At 42.0% G+C, this 26209-nt stretch overlaps 1 protein-coding gene across 5 annotated transcripts in view; it reads left to right on the top strand.

Moving 5' to 3' along the window:
• Positions 1 to 21935, top strand: part of sema3ab (sema domain, immunoglobulin domain (Ig), short basic domain, secreted, (semaphorin) 3Ab) — a 67999-nt gene extending 46064 nt beyond the window's left edge. For all 5 annotated transcript variants that reach the window (XM_084363416.1, XM_084363415.1, XM_084363414.1 and 2 more), the window contains 16 exons: positions 4183 to 4343; positions 4797 to 4859; positions 9922 to 10041; positions 11004 to 11094; positions 11877 to 11996; positions 12389 to 12531; positions 13914 to 14028; positions 14143 to 14212; positions 14314 to 14458; positions 14554 to 14773; positions 14907 to 14998; positions 15100 to 15141; positions 15740 to 15897; positions 17632 to 17699; positions 18829 to 18974; positions 19240 to 21935. In XM_084363416.1, coding sequence (XP_084219542.1) covers positions 4183 to 4343; positions 4797 to 4859; positions 9922 to 10041; positions 11004 to 11094; positions 11877 to 11996; positions 12389 to 12531; positions 13914 to 14028; positions 14143 to 14212; positions 14314 to 14458; positions 14554 to 14773; positions 14907 to 14998; positions 15100 to 15141; positions 15740 to 15897; positions 17632 to 17699; positions 18829 to 18974; positions 19240 to 19788 — 2303 coding nt within the window. In that variant the 3' untranslated portion in view covers positions 19789 to 21935. The remainder of the gene's footprint in view (positions 1 to 4182; positions 4344 to 4796; positions 4860 to 9921; positions 10042 to 11003; positions 11095 to 11876; positions 11997 to 12388; positions 12532 to 13913; positions 14029 to 14142; positions 14213 to 14313; positions 14459 to 14553; positions 14774 to 14906; positions 14999 to 15099; positions 15142 to 15739; positions 15898 to 17631; positions 17700 to 18828; positions 18975 to 19239) is intronic.
• Positions 21936 to 26209: the final 4274 nt, after the last annotated feature.

Below are 26209 nucleotides of genomic sequence, written 5' to 3'. Positions count from 1 at the left end.
GGAAGCACTTAGATAACACTCTGTGTGCCCTCCAGTCGGGAGAGAGAAAGAGAGAAAGATGCGGAGAATGTAGGCTAAAAGAGTTTATTTTTATCGTTCTCACATGGGACTGTTGATTCTTTGCATCCATTCCATCTGCCCCCTTATCTCTCACTTTCTCTCTATTCCTCTTTCTCTCTCACTTTCCATTTTTTTTTTGCTTCCTCTCGCTCCTCTGCTCTCTCCGTCCTTCACTCACAAATTCATTGTTACAGAATGTAGTAGTGGTGAGGGAGGAAAAGGGAGTGGGATTGAAATAGAAACAAAGGAAGGATAGAATAAAATTGGTTTTGGATGAAAGGGATGTGAAGGAGAAAGTGGGCAGAAAAAAAACAAGAAAAACAGCTGTTAAAAAGTGACTTTTGCGGGATTCTTGACAGGCTGACTTCAACAGTTTTGGGGTAAAAGATAAAATTTGTGAAATATGGCAGGGCAGCAGCTGACACCTGTTACTGGCCACACATTTGCCTCCGCATCTGTTTTTTCCGTCTGCCAGGTTTGTTTGTCCGTGTGAAAGTGTCTGTGTCTCTTTTTAATAAAGCCACGCAAGCACAATATTAAACCAGATTATTACGGTGACAACTTTGTTGCCGAGCTCGTATCAAGCCCCCTTTGCAGAAAGAAAAAAAAAAAAAGGAAAAAAAACAACTTAGGTTATTGGTCTGAAGTTGCAGGTGTTGCTTTAAATGCACTGGGTGTCAACTCATTGTATATTTAACCAGAGGGGACACCAGTTCAGACATGTATATGTTACCACCTCTGGCGTAGCGCGGAAACATCCTGTTACTTTCCAATAACACACATGCTCCGTAAACACACACACACACACCGATCCACGCACAATACCCATAGAGTATCTGTCTCTGGATGAATAGCTTTTAATAACTTAGCAGTAGTCTCTGTTGAATGGTCTGTTGCCATGGACACTACTCCCATAGACAGTTTTGTGTGTGTGGTGTGTGTGTGTGTGTGTGTGTGAGTGTGTGTGTGTATGGTGGGTGGATGTGGCGATGCTGTTCTCCATTCTCTCACACAGGGATGTGGTTTGAGGAGAAGTGAAGTGCAGTCATCATGTCTGTGCAGTTTCCCTACCGCTCCTTGACACTTTGCTGTTTATAAAACAAGGGTTTAATACCGTGGGCGATTAATTGTTTCCTTTATATAAACAGATTACATACAAATAACACAGAAACAGTGTTTGTATTGTATTATTTTTATTTTTATATACATATATGTATATAAAAATGTATATATCTATATATTTTTCATCAGTGTGTATTTTTGTGTGAATCATTACCCTGCTGCGTGTCAGGTAGTAGGAAGGAATTTGTTGTAATATGCAAAAACAAAAGTATTTCCTAGTTCTGGAACACAAGTGAAAAATATTACATGTGGAGGATGGCTTCTCTCTGTCTTCGTCTTTCCCTCCCACACACTGGTGCAGGTGAAAAAGGGTCAGAGGTAGCAGGTGGGTGTTATTGTTCTGTCAGCGAAGGGCTTACAGTGGATCCGCTAATGATTGATCACCAAGGCTACGGAGGAACATAAATCTGGGACACAGCTTTGGGCCGGGCCGAGCTATACTTTTACTGCAACTTTTTATGACCTTGAGCTTCTTTCCGGGCTCAAGACAGCGTCTGTGTTATGTGCAGCCCAATAATCCCTTCGTAAAATTAAATTACTATTATACCGAGATGATTTAACTAATAAAACACAAACAGAGTGATCATCTGTAGCTGGTTTCAATTTCAGCAAAACTTTTACAGGGACATAAAAACACTTGATACCAGTCAAGACAGTAAATATCTGGAAGTCTTTATTAAATCCTAATTAAAATTGTGTAACTGCTCTGGCTTGAATTGTACGTCTTCGCCACTTTTTGGCTGCTTTTGTTTTGGAACCAGGACTGGGAACCATCTGAGATCTGTTCCTTTACGACTTCAAGAATACTTTCAAATCCTCGTGGACTCATTAAGTCAAGTTAAGATGTCAACTTCTCGGAGGACTTTGAAGTGGAGAGCCATGATTTCATATTTACAGTATGAGACTGTCCCGATCAGCGCTGAGGCAAAGGAAACCAACTAAATCACCAAGACAATGAAAATAAAAACAGGGTGTCGACCCATTGTATGTGACCGTCCTGTGTGTACAGTAGTGTCCATGTGAACGAGGCATTCACATGTACATGCATGGAGAAAAAAAAAGGTTGTGAGTGCCCGAGGCAAAATGTAAGGAGTCGAGGAAGTTTGTAACTGGAGCCAAGAGGGTCTCTATTTTTTCCTTTCTCTGCCACAGCTGTGTTTCCTCACCTTTTAACGATTTTTCCTTTCTCCAGTCCAGATTATTTGTTTTTTCCATTTATCTCATAACCTTTTGTTTTTTTCACGTCCTGTTAATGGCTATTGTTGCCAGCACACTGGCCTCAAGAGTCAAAACAAAACAATAAAACTAGACTAAAATACACAACATGGATTTGATTAGCATTTATGCAACAACAATGATTTCAATATGCATGTAATGGATATTTCCATATTATTTATGCTATTCACAAATTACATTTTTATTATGAAGGTTTTATAATTCATGAATTGTAAATAATGAAACATGTTGAATGCCACACAACATGTTGTCCTCTCCAGATGTTGTAGTCGACATAACTCCTGCCACTTCGACTACTCCTCTTTTTTTTATTGATCTGCTCTCTCATGTCACCACACACAAGCGGCCTACAGCCATATATTAAATTTACATTCACATCTTTAACGTGTCTGGGATTACATCTCCCAAAGTTTTGTTGGACAACTTTCTTGACCCGTGCTTTTAACGTGGGATTTCCTGCTAAAATGTGAGACTTAATGGATGAGTAAAAAGCCGTCGGCGCGATGCCCTCTCTTCTCCAATTTTCTTTTCTCTTAAACCGGCTTCAGCTTTTGTCCTCTCATTCTCTCGGGTTCTGACACACTTCAGAGAGGGGGCATTCTCCTTGCTAAAACATTCATGAACATATTTGTTATTTACTCCCCGAGAAAGAGTGAGAGAGTGACGAAGAGAGAGAGACAGAGAGAGAGAGAGAGAGAGAGAGCACCAATGGCACCAGTCTTCCTCTGTTCCATAACTCTCCACCCTTTTGTGTGGGTGGTCAATGGGAGGGGGTCACAGTGTGGTTAGACTTTGCGGGTGAGAACAAAATGTGAGAAGGACGGGGCATGAATGTGTGTGTGTGCACATGTTACACAAAAGGTGTGATAATGCCGTTGCCATAATGCCACCTTTAGAGGTCGTTACGGTAATGAGATCCTCAATGTCTGTTTGTGACAAGTTCGGCTTTCCGCTGTGAAAGCAAATGTCGCTTCGTTGCCAGACTTGGCAGACCGTTGCATTACACTGCAAAACGTGAGCCGTAGCCCATAGTAACGTGTCCTAATAGCCGATGTGGTTTAGAGTAATCCTGCAGTTTGGACTATGACATATTAGCGCAGTCATATGACATGACATATTCCGCCCTGTTTTCCACAGCGAGTGTACCGAGTTGTGCTTGGCTCGGCTGCTCTGGTCAAGGTCACATCCCCGCGCAGACAGTCTGATCACTGGCTCCCAGCGCTGGCATTACCTGCCCAGTCCAATTTGGCTTGGCAATGGTTTGTCACTAACTGTCAGTTGCCTTGCTTGGCAAAGCTGTGCAATTTCTAGTTTCTCCTAAAGGGAGTGGAATCTGTTGGAACACAAACACAACATTTACACGTCGAATAAAAACACATAAAACGAGCAGTGAACGGGGCTCTGACAGAAAGAAGAAGCAGACCAGTCTATTAGAGATGCAGCCAAAAGAAAAAAAGTAACATCTTTTAATGTATTCAGCGTTCCCTCAGGGCATGAAGCAGTGATCCTTAAACTGTAACTAGACTAGTGAATGGAGAGGTGAACCCGTGGTCAAGGAAAACTCTGGGTGGTTGGAAATATTGAAAGCTCTCTAAAACTGCGTCTGCGTCTTCTGACAAGCCTGCTGGAAATTTAACAAAGTAACTGAAAGAAGTTTCAACCTGACGGAGTTTTTCTTTTAATTTCATGCTGCCAACTGCGATTTGCACAAAGTGATCATCATATTATGCTGATCATCACTTTTCCTTCCACTTTTCCCTGCAGAAATGCTGGAGTCGAACAACCTTGTGACATTCGAAGGCCTGGCCAACAGTTCGGCTTACCACACCTTCCTGTTGGACGAGGAGAAAGGGAGGCTCGTGGTGGGAGCCAAGGACCACATCTTCTCTTTTAACCTCCTCAATGTCAGCAGAGACTATGCACAGGTAAAACCATAGTTTGATTTCCAGTCAGTCTGTCTGCCGGTTTTCCTCCATTATCCATTTATGACGACTGCGAGTCTGTTTGTGTTTCCGACCGACTTTAATATCTGCCTTGAGTGTGCCTCTTCATCCAGAGTGCCAGTCAGGAGCTCAGGTATCTCGGGACTTTCTTTTCTGTTTCTACAGAAAAGTGCCTCATGCATATTTCAGACCAGGCCTGTCGCACACGATCACACGCTGTGCCAGGCATGTTAGCTGCTCTCCGCACACCTGGATGAATAATGGAGTAAACTGAAACAAAGTGGAGAACAAATCGCATTGTGACCCCTTCAACCCTCATATATACACATGCATGCGCGCGAGCCGTAGCTGTATCGACTCACTCTGTTAAATTGATTCTGAGGGTTGGGGGGCGATTCTTCTCTAACGTGCACGGGAACTGTGTTTGTGTTGCAGATCCCTTGGCCAGCTTCTCCCACCAGGAGAGATGAATGCAAGTGGGCAGGAAAAGATCTCTCGGTAAGAGCTAAAACCATCCATCTTGCAAGTGGGTGTCAGCATTTTGGCCCTGCACTCCCACAAATGTTTTGAAAACGTCTTTGTTCTCTTGTTCTATAAAGGATGTGCAACCCTGCAGGTCTAAAAGTAGACCTCACTGGTAGTTGCATTGGGATTACGCGGCATGAGCGCTTCATATATATGGCATTTTAATCATAGACGAGATGAGGTTTTTTCTTCTGTATCTTTCAGCTTGTTTATACCAGTGTGTTGACGTATACAATCTGTCATATGGACAACACACCGCATAGCTCACTACAGGTCTCATCATAATCTCAGAGCCAAGATTGAGACCATCATTTGACCTTAATCACTTATCAAGCCTCTGGGCACTCCACTTAATAGACCGAGGCCTGGGAAATCACTGTGCAGTCTGCCAGACCTACTGGTATAACAGTGCTGCATGAATAATGACTGCTGTCATATATTCAGGGATCATAGGCATTAGCGTTGCCATGTTATTAAACTGTAATTTTCCATGTTTCTCCCTTTGTGCCCTCAGATTTTTGTTCGTCCAAATGTCCCATTATTTTCAGGTATTTTTAGACTGACCTCAGGCAGCATCGAAACTGGACTTAGCCTTGATTCGTTTGCTGTAAACCAGTGGTGAAAGAAGTAATCAGATCCTTTACGTAAAGCAACGTTATGTAACTTTTTTACCGTAAAACAACAGCTTCAAGATCATTTTTATGGTATAGAGTCTTGTAATGGTCTACATAAAGTTGCTTGAAGTTAAGGTGAAATATATAAGAACTGGCTACCTATTGAATGAATACTCCAAGCAAATAGGGGGCAGTATACCACTAGAGTAACCGCTAACTGCTGCTACCTGTAGCTGCCGTTAGCCTTTAGTAGGTTTAGTTAACAGCGCTGCTAGTGGTCGTATCAGCTGACTCTAATTCGCGGACTTGCAGCTGGGAGCACAGGGGATGTCTTGGTGTGGTTTGCTAACAGCTATCACAGACTATCACCTCTTGAGGTTCAAAGTGTGGCTAGCTGGTTAGCATGCTAACCTCCCTAGATATCGCAACACAATATTTAGACGACTTTGACGCAATGTCAAACTCAATTTTTTACATTATTCTTTTATTATTTTAGTAAATATTTGAATGTTTTAAACTAAAAATCTTGAAGTGAAAGTGCTACACTGTGAAAATACTCCACTACATGTAAAAGTCCTGCATCCAAAGCCATACTTAAGTAAGAGGATACAAGTATTATCATCACTTTATATACGGTATATATGTTCTAATCTAATCTAAAAAGTAACTAAAAACTAAACAAATATTGTGGAGTAAATACTCATATCAAATTTGTACTTAAATAGAGTGCTTGAGTAATTGTACTTAGTTACATTCCACCACTGATCCTTTCAAACAGAATGATAATTTACCCCATTTAAATCTTACAAACTGGTGTCACCCAATCAGATTACATTATTTTGAAGCACTTTATCATCTGAGTTTATTTGTTCAGGATATTCATGTATTAAATTCGATGAGCTCAATTTAACGCTGGATCTGAAACAAGGAGTCTTTTCTTGTGGCCTTAAGATCCAGGGTTTTTTTTTCAGACTCCTTACCTCACTCAACCCTCGCATGACAAGCCAAGCATCACATCTCCCTGTATCTGGAAGAGTGCAGTTTTTTAAAGCTGCTTGTGTGGTATGCTGGAACTCTGTGTAAACACGCTGAGAGGTTGTCTCTGCTCCCCGCGAGCTGTGTTATGAATTCTATCTTCAACGGGGCCTAAGGCAAAATGCTGGAATGTAAAAATCATGGCGATGCCGTTTGTGCCTCAGTTCGCTGCGTGAGCATTGGCCAGAACAGGGCAAAGCTCTCCTGCCCTTCTACCCTTCTCTATGGCTGATTTGAAGCACCGTGAAGTCCTTTGTGTGTTTTCTGTAAACATTGTGGCAGGGATGAATAAGGTGCCCTGAGGGGTGGTCTTTCTGTTACAGAGATGGAGGAGAGTGAGAATTAGAGGGAGGTGGAGAGAGATGGAGAGTGAGTCCGCTGATGCTCCCTGATGTACTGTAAACAAACACTTCTGGAGATGAAGCGGAGAGGAAAGAAAGAGATAGATGGGTGTGAAAGATGTGACGCTACACCCACAAAGCGGAGCAAAGGAAAGCTGTAGCTATTCCACAGCCTAACAAACATAAAGTCGATGTCCCTAATCCCTGACTAATTGTTGACCAAGCGTATGAAGGAAAAATACAGTATAATAGCAGTAAAGGTTCAATATTCTGCTCACTATTTCTTCTCTGAGTCTAAAATCAAATCAAATACTAGAAATGTTTTCGTAACAAACTATCTGGATATTATTTGTTGATTGAATTGTAAGTATGATTGTCACTTTTTAAACATCTGCTCACTACTGATGATGCTGCAAGGATGTTATTATTATATCGAAAACCCACTAATGTAAGGTATGACATGTGGACACACCCGGTGGTGGGAGGCTACTTTGAAAGCATAGCTTGCAAGCTAACACTTACTTCACACTGGAAGAAGTTAAAGTAGAGCAGAACTACCCAGGGAGACAACTGGCTTGGTTAACTTAAGCTACTTAAGTTAACAGCAACGAAAAAAAAAAATATTTAAGCGATAATGTACATGTTACAAAATTGAAATTGTTCCAACAACTTCTCTGAACATTTGTTAATAAATAACAATAATCAATACTTAGGACTAATCAACACCTAGTATTCAAATTTTCCTTTTGGTTTTATGGCCAAAATTCTCCGTAGTTTCAGTAGTTTACTATACAAACAAATGGCAAACAAGTAATTTAACCACTATGAAAATACGAGCAGGGGTGGAAGCAAGTAATTACAGCTGCTCGAATTACTGTAATTAAGTGATTTATTGGGGTACTTGAACTTTTATGAGTATAGTCTCAAGTTTGACAAATTACTCTTACTTAAGTATGCATTATACCATACGATCTCATTGAATTCATATCTACACCTTTTTATCTACACTTTTTCTAGCCAATAAGTCTATCCAATCACGAACGGGGCAAAGGAAACCTGACATACAGACAAAAAATAACTGAAAAGTAACTAATACTCTGAGTAGCATTTGAGAAGAATAATTTGTAGTTTTACTTAAGTATTATTTTGATACCTGTAGTTTTACTTCAGTAATATTAAAGTAATGTAGCCATAACATCAGTACTCTTTCTACCACTGAATATAAATGTAATCGAACTACCAGCAATTTACTGCTGAATGAAGTTGACTATTCCCTAACTCTGGACACATCTGTTTGGTTCGAGTCATCTTATGTGCATCATCACGCTGGATATTCAGACGTATGACAGGTCTCAAGGCGCAAAGAGATCATACCGATACTTACGTACATGTTCATTACTCAGATAAATAAATCGCCCACGCAGGCCATATAAATCTAAGGAAAGACAGCTGCTTGAATGACAACAAAGGCTTACACAAACAGAGGCTGCCGTCTGCTGATGACCTAGTAAAGCCAGATGAACTTAGTCATGCATAATTTGTGGCGCTATTCTCTTTTTTCATCTTTTTTTTTTCTCTCTCTCTTTGCATATGTGATGACACATTCAGTTTTATTCGAGGTCAGCTCTGCTCAGGCACGTGCTGCCAGAGCACGAGGAAATATGCCATATGGCAGCGGTGCAATGCATACAACACATACAGATGCCTGTTGTGCTGCACAAACACAAAGGCACACACAAGGAAATGATTAAATACATCTGCAGCATTACAAGTAGTAAATACCAAACACTGAAGTCACTGAGTCCAGAAAATAGGTACTAATTCCAGAAAAACAAATATCCCCATGTTACAATAACCAGAACATCACTTATTTATTCTATACTGACAGAATGACAGTCAGCCAGTGTTGTCCTGCATTACTCTGGTTAGCTCAGGATCATTATGATATGAGATGATTTTTTAATGAAGGCCTCTTTTGTTTTTCTGCAGTCTAATTCCCTCCTGAATGGATTTTACAATTATTCCATGGAAAATGACATGCAGCCCAAGTGTATAACATCTCTGAAGCGTTCAGTGAATGATGTCAGTGAGTTCAGTGTGTGCAGAGGAAGAGAGAAAATACGGAGTCATGGATGATAATGTCATTAGCAAGGTCATAATATTATTTCCAGAAGTATTACTCAGCAAAGTGCTGGAGTTCGTACGGGCCATTCTCTGGGGAATTACAGCAGATTTACTGTAAGCCCTCTGTGGCCTGTGCTCTTAGTGACATCTGACCTTTTTGTTTATCCAGCCATTTCACCACTGAGCCAAAGATTTTGCACAACCATCGACCATATTCACATGGCGGCCATTTTCCGTTGCGCCATGCTTCAGGTGGAAGACTCGACTGCTGGGATGTTATGCTGCTGTGCTCCAGGTCCCATAAACACAGGGAATCTGACAAATCCTTATAATTTCACCACTTCCTGATTGATCAGCAAATGAAAAGACTATGGATAGTGAAAATATGGGACACTGGGCCATATTTCAAGGAATAACAACATATTTGACAATCCCTGAGCTAATGTTAGCATTCGTCCACTTCCTAGCCCACATAACTGTTCGATTGCATCCAGTGTGTTTCACTTCCAGGCTTAAATAAATGTCCAAAATGTGTGTTGAAATGCCTCTTATTGTATTGTTTAACACTATCAAACAGTAATGTGAGCTAGAAGGTAGAATGCTATCATTAGATGTTGTCTCACATTAGTTAATGGGTTATCGAATATGTTGTTTTGCTTTAAAATAGAGCCCAAAGTCGTTTTTTCATTCGCTGATCAGTCAGGAAATGGTGAAATGATAACAATTTGTAATTTATATAACTTGCAACCTAAAACAGCAGTATGATGTTTGAGCTTCCCACCCTGAGCGTGAGGCCAGAGCACAATGGCCAGTGTGTGAATATGGTTTATGGCACTAAAGACTGTGACAATGTTGCTTTAACATGATTTTCTGTCGGAGACCGGTTATTCATCCTGCTTCATCTGTTCTCTGGTCCTTCAGAGGGAGTGCTCAAATTTCATCAAGGTGTTGCAGCCGTTCAACCAGACCCATATCTATGTGTGTGGGACAGGAGCCTTCCACCCCGTGTGTTCCTACCTGGAGGTGGGCAAGAAACCAGAGGTACGGGCACACGTTACATTTTCTTCACTGCCTCCACTTCCTGCTAAACACAAAAATGTGTTATTAAAGTTGTTAGAGTTTCCTATCATAGTAAAGTACTTAAAGTTGAGAGAGACTACGTCTAGTTGGGTGTGAGTGCATACTCTCCCAAATACATGATTTGCTAAGTACATAAAAATGGTTTTATTCAGCAAAATGAGGTGGAAAATTAAATACGGGGTTTCATAGTCTGTGGGATTTCCAATTCATCACTTTAATATGGAGCTGCTGTATGTGTGTGTGCATTTGAGTATGAGCGAGGGAAATTGCTCCCCTCTCTTCCAAATGTCACTGAGTCAGACTTATAAATGTGCGTTTCCCATTCATTAGACGGCTATTTACAGACAATTAGAGGCAGGAAATTTCTCCGAGAGGTCATCTTCTGCCTGTAGATCATAAATTTAATTCATCTGATGGGTTCCCTATGAGCCCCGAGGCCATCGAGTCGGTCCGAGCGACGAGATTTATTATTTGTGTTCTCAATCCTTTCCTCAAAGATGGCGGAAACAAGTTTTTTTCAGATTCCTTCTTTGGTTTTTGGTTTTCCACATTGTATGGTAATGTCAGTAGATGGGTTTTGGATTCTTTATCTTCTTATTTCGTGAACTATTTGAAACAAAATCATGCATTTCAAGGTATATATGTAAAGCCGGAATGTCATTTGTTGATTGCTGTACATCTATTTTTCTGTGAGGGCAACCTCATGCTTTGGACTATAATTTCAAATATATTTTTTGTGGTTCATTTTAAAATACTACAAGTTTCTCCCAACTTGGATATAATTATGTGCTGACAGCAAAATGGGTTCCCCAGAACTGAATCCACTCTTTACTCCATGTATATTTTACATCCTGAGCACCAGAAAATAATGTGAAACCGTGTATTTGATCGTTTGCTACAACTGTTTATCTCTTAATGTCCAGGACAGCGTGTTCAGACTGGAGTCTCACGTGGAAAATGGCCGTGGGAAGAGTCCTTATGATCCCAAGCTGCTCACTGCCTCCATGCTAATTGGTGAGTTTAAGACCGGATGCACTGTGCTGCTCTTCTGTGCGTTGGAGCGAGGTCAAATAAAAACATGGGAGTCTTGAAAACACCCTCTGCCTTGCTCTTTCATTTCAGCACATATACGGGGTGTAAAGTAAATGGGAATAACAGAACAGGACATTCCTGTCATTCATTACAAGTGGATCTGCTCTGTAGTTTGTATTTACACACATGGGAACCCCTCATTGGCACGACTGTAAACTCTATTTCAATCTGAATGTACCTCCTCTAAGTGCTGGGCGGGCATGGCAGATGACACTTAATTGAGTTTTCTTTTCACTGATCCCCCTTTTTGGCAAATAAAGCAGGACTATGTGAGCATGTCTTTCCTCTCTACCCCCAATTATTGCCAGTCACATTGTGTTATATCACACCGTTTAACCTAGCAGATGGCCATTTTCCAGCCCATCACCCCTCATCTCCTCTCCCCTTTCTCTCTTCCCTCTCAGCAGCATTATTATGTACTCCCCCTGTCTCACACCTCTGTCCTGTCCCTCCTCATCTGTCCCTCCATCCGTGCATCCTTCTCTCGGCTCGCGTCTCAGTCCTGCCCGCTGTGTTAATGCCAATTTCACACTCCCGATGTTCATCACTTCTATCACCGTCTGTGTTCTCTCGGGACACCAGGTCTACTGTACCTGTACTGCTAAGCCTCTGAACAATTCCTGAGACTTTACACCTGCATCATCGGGGAGAAATCGCCCCTCGCTGTTACAACACTAACACAACATCATTCATCTTACTCGCAGATGGGGAGCTGTATGCTGGGACGTCAGCTGACTTCATGGGGAGGGACTTTGCCATCTTTCGCACTCTCGGCAAGCATCACCCAATCAGGACGGAGCAACATGACTCCCGGTGGCTAAATGGTGAGAAAGAAGAGGAAAACTGATGATCAACTCTAACAGCATATTCATGATTGGTTTAAAAATGCAGTACTTCTTGGTCCTTAGTTTTAAAAACTAACTTTTTATTGCTTTCCGTTTTATGCGGATGACACTCAGTTGTATTTGTCTATCAACCATAATGATCTCAGCCAACTAACTAAGCTAAATGGCGTTTTTAGCAGTCACCGTAGAAGATGAGTGAGGTGAGGTGTATTCAGTAGATTGCAATTTGCAACCTCACCACTAGATGGTGGACTCTGGACTTCTGAAGGACTGAGAAATGAATGTATGCTTTTATTTCTTCACAACTATGCCATTTGTAATACTCCTGCTGCTTTAGCTTATAAGCTTGTTTGTCTCTCTGTGCGTCTCAGATCCCAGGTTTGTGGGTGTTCATCAGATTCCAGAGAGCGACAACCCAGAAGATGACAAAATCTACCTGTTCTTCAAAGAGAATGCTATGGATGGAGAGCATGCTGGGAAGGCCACACACGCTCGCATCGGACAGCTCTGCAAAGTATGCACACGCACACACACACGCAAGCTGGCTCTCACACAGAAAAATTCAGACGCACACAAAAGAAGCGAGAGACAAAGACGCACGCACTTTCACACAGACATTATGTGAAATAGCTTCTGTATCTGGAAAAACACTTGACGGGTGTCTGAGTGGCTTTCATAATGGCAGGTTTCAGGGGCTGTTATCTGTGATTATTTTTAGCCTGGAGGAGAGTGGGCTTTGTTGTGTGTGGTACAATCGCCCCCCGAAGACAGAAACCTGAGAGAAATGTTAAATGTCACCAGAACCTGAGAGGCAAAGACGCTGTCAATGGCAGCACTGTTATCCTAATGCCAGGCTTTGGCACTGATTGGCTCTGCTACAGCCTCCAGCTGCACGGGGATGGTTATGTTAAATCGCTGGTCCCGTATCAGCTTTCGCGTTCCAAATCCTATTCTTATTCATCTAGCAGGAATCCACCCAGCTGACTGCAGATCAGTGAGCGATGTCCAGCCTCAGCCTCCCGTTTAACTGCATATCGTGCCTCTGTCATAACAGCCTGACTACCCAGAATGTCAGGAATCTGCTATGCTCAACACAAGACAAGCCATCCATTATCTAGAGATGTGCGTTAATTTGGGCCAATGCATATTTGGACACATTCTAATTCATAAATCAACACCAAGTGGGATTCGATTTTATGAGCCAGCACTTTGTGCCTCTGTTTGCGTGCTATGTTCTGGAAAACAAACACTATACTGTGAGCCACAGACACATATTAAAAGCATGTGTAGTGGAACATTCAGAACTCAGACAGTCGTCTTCAGCAAGCGACCTGATCTGGTTGAAATAGTTAAAAGCTGTCGGCTGTAGCTTTCAAAGGAAGATATATGCTTACATACGTTCTATATCCATACCTCTACACACACTGCATTAGTTCAAAGTTTTAAGTATGTATTTATATACTGTGTATTTCCATTACCAGCTGAATGAATCTATTTTGTCATATAATTGACACTATAGCGTGTATAGTATGCATTAAAAGGCATAAGAGGGAGGGAATGACAGCATCTCTGGCACAGGGACGGCAGTTCTCATGCTTTATATCCAACCAGCAAAAGAGCGCCTCTCCTCATTCAACCAAATGGTAATGAGGCATATGTTCTCAAAGCTCAACAGAGGAGAATGAAATTAGGCAATGCAAGCCCATTAACATCATAGAGCTAATGCATTTTTTTTTTTTTACCTTTCAGACAAGACATACAGCTGCATACAAATTCAAAAAGTTAGCTGATTCAAGCTGAAAAAGTTACTTTGGAAAATAAAACAGTGAGTCTTGTCATTTCCAAATGAATGAGCCCTTGCCCCTGCTGAACGTCTACACGTGATCTGTCCTACAGAATGATCTGGGAGGACACAGGAGTCTGGTGAATAAGTGGACCACCTTCTTGAAGGCCCGACTTATTTGCTCCGTTCCCGGCAGTAATGGAATAGACACACACTTTGATGAACTACGTGAGTGATTACTCCTGCACTTTAAAACATGTTTTACACGATGTTTGTTGAATGTGTGATGCTATCAGTGGAGATTTTGTGTGTAATACATGGTGTCTTCTCTTTGGCTTTCAGAGGATGTTTTTCTAATGAGCACAAAGGATCCTAAGAGCCCAATCATCTATGCAGTATTTACTACATCCAGGTACTGTGCATGACATTTGGGTCATAATCACTGACTAGATTACCTGTGTTTTCAATATAACCTGCCCTATCCTTACCTGACTTATTCCTTCTGCTCTCTAGCAACATCTTCAAAGGTTCAGCCGTGTGTATGTACAGCATGACGGACATCCGGAGAGTGTTCCTGGGTCCTTACGCTCATCGAGATGGACCCAACTATCAGTGGGTGCCCTTCCAGGGACGTGTTCCCTACCCACGTCCTGGCACTGTGAGTACAGCAAACGCTAAACTGGAATGTCTGTGAGTTATGGACGAAGCGAAGTTTGATTTGATTTATGGTATCCAATTTTCTTTTCTTCACAGTGCCCAAGCAAGACGTTTGGAGGATTTGATACAACCAAGGACCTTCCTGATGAGGTTGTGACCTTCGCCAGAAGCCACCCAGCCATGTTCAACCCTGTCTACCCCATTAACAATCGACCAATCATAGTCAAAACAGACGTGGACTACCAGTTCACCCAGATAGTGGTGGATAAAGTAGAAGCAGAAGATGGCCAGTATGATGTCATGTTCATAGGCACAGGTATGCATTTCCATACATACTATGTATTGTCAACTGAAATATTATCATTGATTCACTTATCAAAACAGAAAGATAAGTGTATTTGATAGATTAGATATTAACCCAAGACATGTGTGCTTCCATTGTGTGCCAGACATGGGGACGATACTGAAAGTCGTGTCCATCCCAAGAGGCTCCTGGCACGACCTGGAGGAAGTCCTTCTGGAAGAGATGACAGTCTTCAGAGTAGGTTATTCTCATATCACAAACATCAATTCTTCAGCAACGATGGCTGTAGGATCAGCAAGAGTTGACTCGTCAATCTGTTTTATCGCAATTTCTTACAGGAGCCAACAGCCATCACAGCGATGGAGCTTTCAACTAAACAGGTATTGACTGTAGCTCCTATTGTATGTAAAATGAATCTGTAGTGACACATGTAGCAGAACAAAGCAATGTAGCCGCAGAGGAGACGTTAATCAAGATAATTCTGAAGGCTGGAGATAAGCCACCTGGACTGCATCAGGGAGAAACATGGAGATATGAATCATAATGAAAAATTCACAAGAAGCTACAGTGTCCCATAGAGAATGAAAGCTGTTTGTATGACACACCTTGCTGCGCAGGCTGAAGTACAGAACAAAGACACACTTGTCTGCCGTTTCACACACAAATGAAGGGGGAGCCACCTTATCAGACAAAGATCTCAATTGTCGGCCTTTCAGCAACTGTCAGCTCGGCAGCTTAAATTGCAGGCAGAGACAAAACAAGTCAGCTAATTGACAGGTAGGAGGGTGCTGAGCACCTGTAGTGAGATGGTCCGTCCACATTCCTCTTTTATTGTTGCTTCACTGACAAACATAAGCCGAGCCAAACATGGCTGCATTGTTCAAAGCACACGCCACCCATTCAGACTTAAAACCTAAATTGTGGCTCCTAAGACATAAAATAGCTGATATTGACTCTTTCTCTCCTCTACCTGCACAGCAACAACTGTACCTGGGCTCAGACATCGGTGTATCCCAGATGCCTTTGCATCGCTGCGAGGTTTACGGCAAGGCCTGCGCTGAATGCTGCCTGGCGAGGGACCCTTACTGTGCATGGGACGGTACAGAGTGCTCCAGATACTTTCCCATGGCGAAGAGGTACTGAAAACACACTCAACGTTCACAGTTTTCATGTCGCCATCCTGCCATTGTGGTTTGCAAGCTGCTCAACATCTTGTACGCAGTGATTAATCAGCGCCTCACAATACTGAGCAGTGTTATTCAGTGTTGCCTACAGCACAATATGACAGTTCCAACCTGGCACAACAGCAGATTTTGGAAGACATTTGGCTCGGCGAACACATTAAATTTGATGAATGTTTTGGATAAATTGACACATTCTTGAGCTGAAACATACCGCAAGTCGCAAAAACTACTTTTATGGGTTGTTTTTTTACTTTGAAACTTTTGTACAAAATATAGTGTTGGCCATACCGAATTGGGTTTTTCTTGGTATCTGATCAGAAAGGAAATCAGTGGTATTATGCCGCGTTCACATGCTTTTGGGATTGTTCATCTGCGTCGGAATGTTGGAGCAACATGGAGGCCAAAAAGAAGTCGTTTTGCGTTTTATCGCTCAGCACCTTCCAAAACCACGTTGACAGCTGCTTCCAGTGTCTGAGTAACAAGGAAGAGAGACGGAAACGATATAATGATTATGCAATGTATGACTTTGGTGAAAGTTTCTTACCATGAACCCAATGTTTACTTTGGTCTGCATTCGATTCAGCGTCATATGATGTCAACTAGGCAACTTGCTTACCAAAGTTTTTTCTGAGTTGTTGACTTTAGAGGGCATTCACGTGACGTTTTCCAGTTGGAAAAACGTTTTTCTGATCATTCTGACCTCACAGATGCACATCACTAATGCAAAGAACATCAACAGAAAAGTGTATATGTTTTGCACGAGAGCAACCTACTTCCGATTTAATCATGCTTGTTTAAGAGGAACCTTTGTTCAACATATTGAGTCTGTTTCACAGAGCTGAAACCAGATTATAGTGAAGTCTTTTCCAGATTGAGGACCTATGCAGCCAGACTGCGTTTCATAGGCTGCAGCTAGGGCACACTTTTAGTGCAGGCTTTGTATATTTGCCAAAACCCCCTGAAGGTATAGGGGTCATGTTTCCAGCAGAAAGCTAGAAATATAACCTGCCTCATGTGTTTACTGTAAATTAGAACCAATGTCAGTGATGTCTGGAGGCTGTCTGGGTGAACCAGGGGTGAGGAGGGTGTTAGAGGTTCTCTGGAAATGTGCTTGTAGTAGTGGACTGATCTCTATGTGCACATGTATGTGTGCAGCCTCCCACTCATAGCTCCATGGGGCTTATTGATTTGAATGTTCGCTGCACAGTACCTCGCTGTTAGTTGGACTCCAGAGTCCTACATTCAAAAAAGAAGACAGCCAGAGCCAAACTCATACCTCCAATTAGCAACACGCTAACGCTGGGTTTGGAACAATGGGAAGCAGAGCGGGAGAAGTTACCAGTTTGCTTTGGTGTCTCCATAGTTTCTTCAATTATTGTTTACAGAAAATATCCTCAAGGTTGTGTTTGATAGAGCACTCGAAACTGTCTCTTTTGCATCTGCAGGCCTGAGAGTTGACAGGCTGAAATGATTGATTGGGTTTGGATTCTTCTGTTACACACACCCTATAATTAAAGCTTTACAATGATACTATGGGCTGCCTGCTGGTAGTTTATCTATTTGTGTTGGCCTCCGCTATTGCCGCACACCTAGACACCTACACGCACGTAAACTCCCTGTGCACACACGTACAAAGGAACCAGTGTGTGCTGACTCATGAAGGTGTTTATATTTGTGTTTCTGCAGGAGGACAAGGAGACAAGATATCAGGAATGGAGACCCGCTCACACAATGCTCAGATCTGCAACACCATGGTAAATTTTATTTGTTTTATATATTTTTTTTAAATGTGTGCAGTGTGTTGTAAAAGACTTTTTTTACTCTGATTAATAACATGTAATTTTAGAATTTGCAAATCATACTAAGCAAATAATCTAAGCTTGTCAATTTTCCAAATGCTCAACACAAAGAGCTCTTGTTTTGAGAACCGATTTCTTCTTTGAGCCTTAAAAATGCTCCCAAAGCTGCTGCTGCTGCTGCTGCTGCCGGCCTTTCCTCAAAACACTAGAGAGACCAGCTGAGTGTGCGTGGCTTTGTGTGTTTGTGTTTTATGTGTTTCTGGTGGTGTGAAGATTAGAGTCGGTCCATGTGAAGCTTGTAATTAACATGGTCAGGATTCCTCCGAGTCTCCTCTCTGTCGCCGAGCCCCCCGCTCCGCCGCCCTGTTAGCGGTCTCGGTCCGAGAACAGGACTCACGCTGCTCTCTTTCTCTTGATTGTACATTTCTTTCATTTTCAATGAAAGGGAAAAGAAAAAGGTTATTGGAAGCTGCTGATTTGATGAGGAGGGACACATGGAAAATACTGTTACCTGTAGCTACGCACTCAGCTGGCAGCAGCACTTTTGTTTGTAGATTTTAGCCAAAGATCACAGCTGCCAGATTCAGCACTCTATAAAAGAAAGAATTAAAGGAAATAGGTGTTTAAGAAAATGAGGGCAGAATAATAGTATACTGTATTAGGTTTCATCGGAGTCTGAGTTGTTAAATTTAACAGGATTGAGGAGATCAGTCTGACTGACCCTATAGTGCAAAAGCTCTCTAACTGCATAGCACTGCACATACTTGATACTGCAGAAAACCCAGATTTTTCCCAGATCTGCCTGTCCTGCACATAATGTAGTGTGATAAGAAAAGAGACAGGATGATGAGATAAAATAATGTTAAATGCAGCCATTGAAGGGAGTACTCAGGAAGTGCTTAAAGATAAAGTTTCTGACAGATGGTTTTAGAGTGAAAATCACAAAAAAAAGCTGCCTAGTGAGTTCAACTTTTTGCCCGTTAAATGAATCATCTATCATATTCGGCTATGCACACTAGAAAAATCGTTTACTTTCACAAACTTGTGTAACTAATATACTGTGATTTTTTTGTTTTTTATCTAGATGAACTAAGTGGGCAGTCGACTCTCCTGGATAAAACTGTGTATGGTGTGGAGAACAGCAGCACTTTCCTTGAGTGCAGCCCCAAATCCCAGAGAGCCATGACTTATTGGCAGTATCAGCGCTCCACTGTGGACCGCAAACAAGAGGTTGGTTGGCGCTGCCTCTGCACACACTTCATCAGTTTTGTTGAAACAGATTCAGATATAATCCGTCTGCAGAGCACATAAGTAATGATAGATGGTATTTCATAAGGAAGATTATTTCGGATGATATTTTCTGCATATTTAATACCATAATTGATTGCGCTGAGGCGTAGCTGATTAGATTTTTAGGAAATGTTGAGTGTCGTATCTTCCCCATCTTTATCTCTGTGTCCTTCACTCGATTGCTTTCAATTTTCTCAATCTCTAGATCAAATCAGAAGAACGATTCATCCGCACAGACCAGGGCCTCCTGATTCGCACGCTTAACAAGAAGGATTCTGGGATCTATCTGTGCCAGGCAGTGGAGCACGGCTTCATGCAGACGCTTCTGAAGGTGACCTTGGAGGTCATCGACACCGAGCGCCTGGAGGATCTGCTGCATCGCGATGAAGAGCCCGCCGCCAGCCCCCCTGCCCAGGAACGTTCCCCACCTCAAGAAACTCCCAATCACAAGCTGTGGTACAGAGACTTCCTGTCGCTGGTCAATCACCCGACTCTGAACAGCGTGGACGAGTTCTGCGAGCAGGTTTGGAAAAGGGAGAGGAAGCACAGGAGGCAGAAAGCTCACCTGGTGCAGCAAGTACAAATACACCAGCAGCAGCAGCAGCAGCAGCAGCAGCAGCAGAAGGTTGTGGTGAACCCTCACACCCACATGCATGCTCAAGGGCTGGCAGCCAAGTGGAAACACCTGCAGGAGAGGCAGAAGGGACGCAACCGCAGGACCCATGAACTGGAGAGGGCTCCCCGCAGTGTCTGACCCATAAACCTTGACTTTTAACACCCAAACCTGAAACCACACCCAGTTCTCATTCTGTAACCCTGATTAACTTACCCACCTTTCTCCTTCATACTGAGACTTCTTCCACAAAGACTGAATAGAAAACTGGAAAAAGGTAATACTACCCTGTTCTGCCGGCTGCTGTGTTCTGTGCGTGGGCAGCCATGTTTACAGTAAGCCAGTACAGAGGACCGCAGGAAACAGGATGTTGTATCACGCAATGCCATTGGAGCATATTATCACAGCTGGCCTCTGTGGCCCGAACACTGCAGAGGGACAGTGTCAACCAGCACCAAGAACTGGATACACATACCCACCCTACAGACATGACTGACTCCATGTTCAGATGGCTGCGTCGATGGCATTGTCTCATGGCATGCTACTTAGGTGTCTTTATCAGTGTGAAACTAAAGTAGATACCTGATCGTACCTTTTCTACTTCACAATAACGAAAGAAGAGGAGTTGGGATTGTATTAAAAAAACAGCACGGAGAGTAAACAGACTTACAAGCACAAAATAAGTGAAGCACAAGATGGGATATTTGGTCAGTTTTGGTATTAAAGATGGTTAAAACAGTCAAGACAATAAAGTTAAAAGCCCAAGCACTGCAAGAAACTGGGAGCGACAGTCACCATTTTGTCAACAAATCTGATTATGTAGCTAAGATCCGTCTGTAAATACTGTATTCTATGACGTCTCCTCGTACTAAAGGGAATGGCTCGCAGTTGTCTTGTTGCTTTCTGTTGTTTCCCCAGATAGAAATTTATTTAAGAAAAAAAAAAAAAGTCTTTTGGGAAGCAGTTGTAAACAGGGAGATTTTGTACTCGTCTGTGTGTCTACGCCCTAGATAAGCTTCCCAAACAAAGTCAGGTTTTTATTATTCTGTTTTGTTTATCTTTCTCTCTCGAAGCATCAGATTCCTTCCAGTGTCAACAGTCGTTAAATGGGCTGTCACTTTGCGGGGATGTCTGCCAGCTGCATCATCTCGGTGCACGCCACGTCACGCCGAGTTCTTCCATGTTCGTTTGATTTGTACACACCTCGTTTCCACTACATGTGTATTTATTGATATACAGTTATGTACATTGTGAACATATTGTTATTGTTTTTCTTGCAGTTCATCATTTGGTTGGATCGATTTGATTGACATCACTGATCTCTTAAAAAAAACAAAAAACTGTATGATCACAAAAACTGTAGTAAGACTGGAAGTTATTTATGGGTTTTAGGTCAATATCACGTACATTACATATCAGATTCACTGAGCAATAACTCAGTATCCATACTGTATATTTTTTCTTTCACTTTTATTGCCTCATATCCATATTCTTCTTCACAGGCAGTGTAGTGTAAAGAAAACATTTCACTGCATGTTACAGAGAAAAAGACTCAATCCTTTAATACACAATGCACAAACACAAACCTGGAATGTAGCTGTGAACATTATGTAAATATAAACACTATGGTCTATGTTCGACACTGTGTACTAGTGCATGTGAATACTATCGTAGTGTTCCTGTTTTGCTATAGCGACGATATACTAGTCTGGTGTTGTCACCGTTATTTTGTTGTTTGCTTACGCAGTACACAATATTAACTATTTCAAAGATGTATATAGTATTTCTGTTAGGACTCTAAACTGTATAACTGATAATTCCTCCAGTAGGTATTCATAAAAAAAAAGAAACAAACAAGATCTCAACGGGATGGTACCGCAGATTTAATTGTGCACAGACAACATTGAACAGTGTCAGATGAGCAATGCAACACATCAGTGTGTCAGATGACCTTATCTAGTAAGTGTTCGCAAACCTCATCTGCCTTTGGAAGCCATGACGGGGGGAAGATGAGAAACAGCTGGAGCCGGCCAGCTTGAGAAAGTGATTTCAGGGCCAATAAGACGAGCTGAACACCAGCGTTGTGGAACTTTCAGTAGAGATGGGGCATATGATAAGATCATCATTATAAAAAAAGAAAAGGGTCCCTCACCGCGTCTGTCTTGGACACACAATGAAAGTGAGGAAATGAAGTGCTGCTGCTGCTGCTGCTTTTTGGCATGATGATGATGATGATGATGGTGATGGTGGTGATGTATTCTACTGATCTAATAAATGTCTCTTCATAAAGTGCTGGTTTCATTAAATCTATTTTTAATGTGCCGTGTCCTGCTGCTATCATGATATGTGGTGAGTGAAGAGAAAGGCTTCCTGTAGCGTGGATGATCAGATTAGATTTCTGAGGACCTTGATTGCATAATAATGAGAAAAACTTTTATTAACTTGTATAACTTATCTTTCATTTAACATTTGGATATATTCAATGCTGTACTAGCCCGTAATGTCCCGACACCTAACAAGTTCTGTATACTGACATAGAGAAATGGGCTAATTAATGATTTAATTAACTGAAGTAATTAACATAACTGAAAATATATTAAAAATCTGAATCGTTATAGAATATCAGTGAGCTCAAGTGCCTCGTATATTAAAATGTGTATTGAAAGGTGCGGTTATTAGGTGCCTCAGGCAGTGGAGGGATTACTGTAAGTTGTTATTAAGGCCTTGATGTGTGATGTGATTTGAATAATACATGAGGTCCCCGACCGTCTTGAACTGAAATCCAGCTGCTGTATTTGCATATCAACAGGAGTTGGTGGTTCAAGATACAGTATGACTTTGGCTTCCAGTGTATGCGAGCAGAACCTTTAAAAACAAAACAGAAAACCAACATGTTGCAACCAAATATCAGTGCTCAAGGGGAGAGGCAGGAATTAATTTCAATAAATCCTGCAAAGACATATGAAGTGTGTTTTACTACTGCCCTCTAGTGGTTATTATGGAGAAGCACAGAAGCCCTTACGGTACATGGAAAAAAGTGGTTTCACATTTTCATCTGTTGAGAGCATATAGTGACACAGTCTTTTAAAATGTAAAAAAAAAAAAATCAAAATATAGCCTCTGTTGACACCTCTGGTCACCTTAGATCCAAGGTCAAAGGTCAGTCAGCGTATGTCTCACCTGGGGTCTGACCTTCACCTCTGTACTCGGTTCAACTGCTGCTGTGGGAGCTCATGAGTTTCAGTCCAAACTGCCTCAGACGCTTCAAAGGGAACATTATTGAGAGGTTCTGGTGTTGAAGGTGTCAGCTCAGAGAACACACACACACACACACACACACACACACACACACACACACACAGAATCAGTAGCAGCGTGCAGTGTTATAGTCAAGACCACGTAAACCGAGACCAAGTCATGACCAAGACCAGAGTGTATCAAGACCATAAGAGGTTGAGGTTGTTTTTCCTCGTCTCACCGTCCACTTCACGATATACAATTTTTTGTACAAGCATGAGATTTTCTTGGTGACTCTTGTCTTCCAAAACAAACCGTCATGAAGAACAGAATTTATCAAACAGTAATTCAATTCAGTGATATCCCCGCAGTTGTGGTCTTGAACGGTCTTGAAATAAATTCCAGAGTCGTCTTTGTCTGAGGCTGAGACGTGACCGAGACCTTCAGGAAGTGGTCTTGAGACCAAGTCCGTGTCTGGAGCAGAATGTGGTGGGTGAATGGATAAAGCACAGGACTTCTGGGTTATTATTGTTGGGTTATTATTTTTAGACTTAGTTGATTTAAATTTTGAAGTTTCCTTTTCAGTTCTCTGTCAAAGTTTGGTTAGCATAGGGCAACAAAACAACTTGGTGAGGTTTAGTGAAAGATGGTTTGGGTTAAAATTGACCTGTAATTCCATCTTTTTCCCCAAGTTGCAAAAGTAATCACCACAATGTGATTAGTCAGTTACCTTGATGATCCTGGAGCAAAATGTAATATGACTTTCCAGGAAAAGCAGCAACACGATGATCAGATTGTGCATGATACCAGGCTGACTACAACATTATATAGGATTTTAGCAGTAACAATTAGCCCTATAAACCACAAATGCTGAGAATGCTTAGGCAGAAACAGAAAGAAGGGTACGGATGCAAAATTGCAGCATACAGCACAAACTTTCATCAGGTCATCATGAGCTTTTCAGAGCTGTCTGCCTCCAAACACAATGCTTCTTGATAGGATTACTCTGTGGCATTGCAGTCATACCTGCAACACAGAGCATGACTGCCCTCCGGTGGCTGAGGGGACCTCTTTCAGCACGGTTCAGCTGCAACATCCCACCCCGCCTGATGGAAAATAGCAGCTCCCCCCTTTGACTCACAGCCAAGGCCACGGATGAGTGAGAAGGGCCTCCCTGATACTCACACAAAGGGACCACTACACCCAGTGGAAAAACTGACACGAGAGTGACAGAGCTGGAGAGCGCGAATACAGAGATGTGGGAGTTAATAAGCCTCTTGCTGCTGTTTTTACTGCACTGAAACTGCTGTTTGTGGAGATTAATAGTCAGTGAAGCTGGTTCAGTTTTGTATAAAGACACCGACACACTTTTCAGTTATTACAATTCAATTCAGATCAGTTCTTTTCCAAGAACCTTTATGAACATTAACATTTATGGTTGTGATACATAATGCATCCTAAATAACACACAATGAGTAACAGCATATTATCTAATAAATCATAAGATGAAGGAAAATGTGACAAAATTGCACACAATGCAGAGACTGAATAACTGGAGGGCGTTTCAAAAGAAACTTGAGTGTGATTACTCACCTTGCCTGGTTTTATCACGTGAAAGTCTGCTTGCCCCAGCGTAGCCTCCTCACAGGAAAGGTGTGGATTAGGAGTCATCTGGCAGGCAGCTGAGTGAATACGTTAGGCGCACACACTGCATTAGATGCTTGCCCTCAGACACTTATCATCTTTTACTGCAGCTGCATCCTTTACTGCAGCTATGGGGAAGAGGCATCGGCGTATTCCCACTCTATCAGGAGGCTTGGAAGAAGTGAAATGGAGCAGAGATAGGGTCATTTATTTTACACTAGTGACAATACTAGTGGGTTGCTGCTTCACTAGGCCCAGTAGGGTTCTGCTGGAGGCATGCGCAGATCAACTGGTGCGTTCCAGCTGGTCTGTTCTGGGTCACCTCGAGAGACAACACGTCAGGCAGTCGGGGGGAGATTGATGGAAAAATTCCAAAAGCAGAAGATTCAGCAGCAAATTATCGCATATACATCCACATTGTTGCCGATGTTTAATGCAAACTCCAGACATGGATTCTCCCAACAGAAGACTCGCCACACAGCTGGGAGATGCTGGGAGAGCCGCATCTCCATCAGAGCTGCGGCCAAACACGACCCACTCAACCACAACATGTCTGACACTTACTCAACTAAAGAATGACCCCTGACAGCATCCGGCCCATTAGCCAGGCGAGAAATAACATTCAAATGTCATAACTTGGATCTGCCACCTTATAGCAGAGTATGGTATATCACATCGCTCTCTGAGTGAGGTAATGATCTACCCTTTCCCCTCCAGCTGTCACTTATCAGAGGCTTGGTCATAGAGTCAATACTGGCGGTGGAAGTGTGTGTATGTGAGGGTGAGGGTTATAAACTTATTTTCTGGAAAACTTAATTTTGCAGGATGGGGTGAGGGGATTTGCTAGCTCATGGATGAATAATGCTTTGAAGCATGGTCAGATTCGTGTGTGTCTGCGTGCGCTGTTATCCATCAAACTTAGGCAGCGTGTTAGCGTCGTGTTAGCATGCAGGGGCGCATCCCTCGCCCGGGGTAAAACAGAGGACAGCGTATTTAGCTGTGGCAGCTTGGCAGCAGCGGTGCTGGTGGTGTGGTGTACAGTTGGCAGGAACCTCGAGTGCTTCTCGGCTGTGAGTGACAGCATGGCACAAGAGGTTTATACTGGTGGTATGACAAGATCTTTAGCTCATTTCCTAAATGGAAAAGAGCTGATGTTATGTTATATTTATGTCTGTCACATAGTCATGGAGATGCCTGCTAACTCTCATGGAACAGACATGTATGGACTTCTCATTTATTTAGCAATGCATGCCAATATACTGCATCATATGGAAGAGGATTCGGGCCAGTGTAAAAAAAAAGGGGAAAAAAAGTGTTTTGACTTTTTTTTTTCACAATTCTGACTTTTTTCTCAGAATTTTAACTATAAACGTGAGAAATCTGAGATTTCTGACTCAGATTTTTGAGATTATAATTTTTTTTCTCAGATTTTTTTTCCTTCTGAGTATAAAGTCCTCAGAATTCTGACTATATTCTGAATTCTAACTTTTTTTACGTGAGAAAAATTAAGAAAAACTCTGATTTTAATCTCAAAATTCAAACTTTTATTTGTCAGAATTCTGACTATATTCTGAATTCTGAGTATAAACGTGAGAAAAACTGAGAAAAACTTCTGATTTTAACTTTTCTTCCTCAGAAATTGGACTTTAAATTCAGAAGAAAATCAGCATTCTGAATATAA

This window comes from Pagrus pagrus (genome assembly GCF_965226575.1).
Source record: "Pagrus pagrus genome assembly, chromosome: 10".
NCBI classification, from domain to species: Eukaryota; Metazoa; Chordata; class Actinopteri; order Spariformes; family Sparidae; genus Pagrus; species Pagrus pagrus.
The sequence above is the reverse complement of the archived record's forward strand: the minus strand, read 5'-3'. Positions and strand labels throughout refer to the sequence as shown.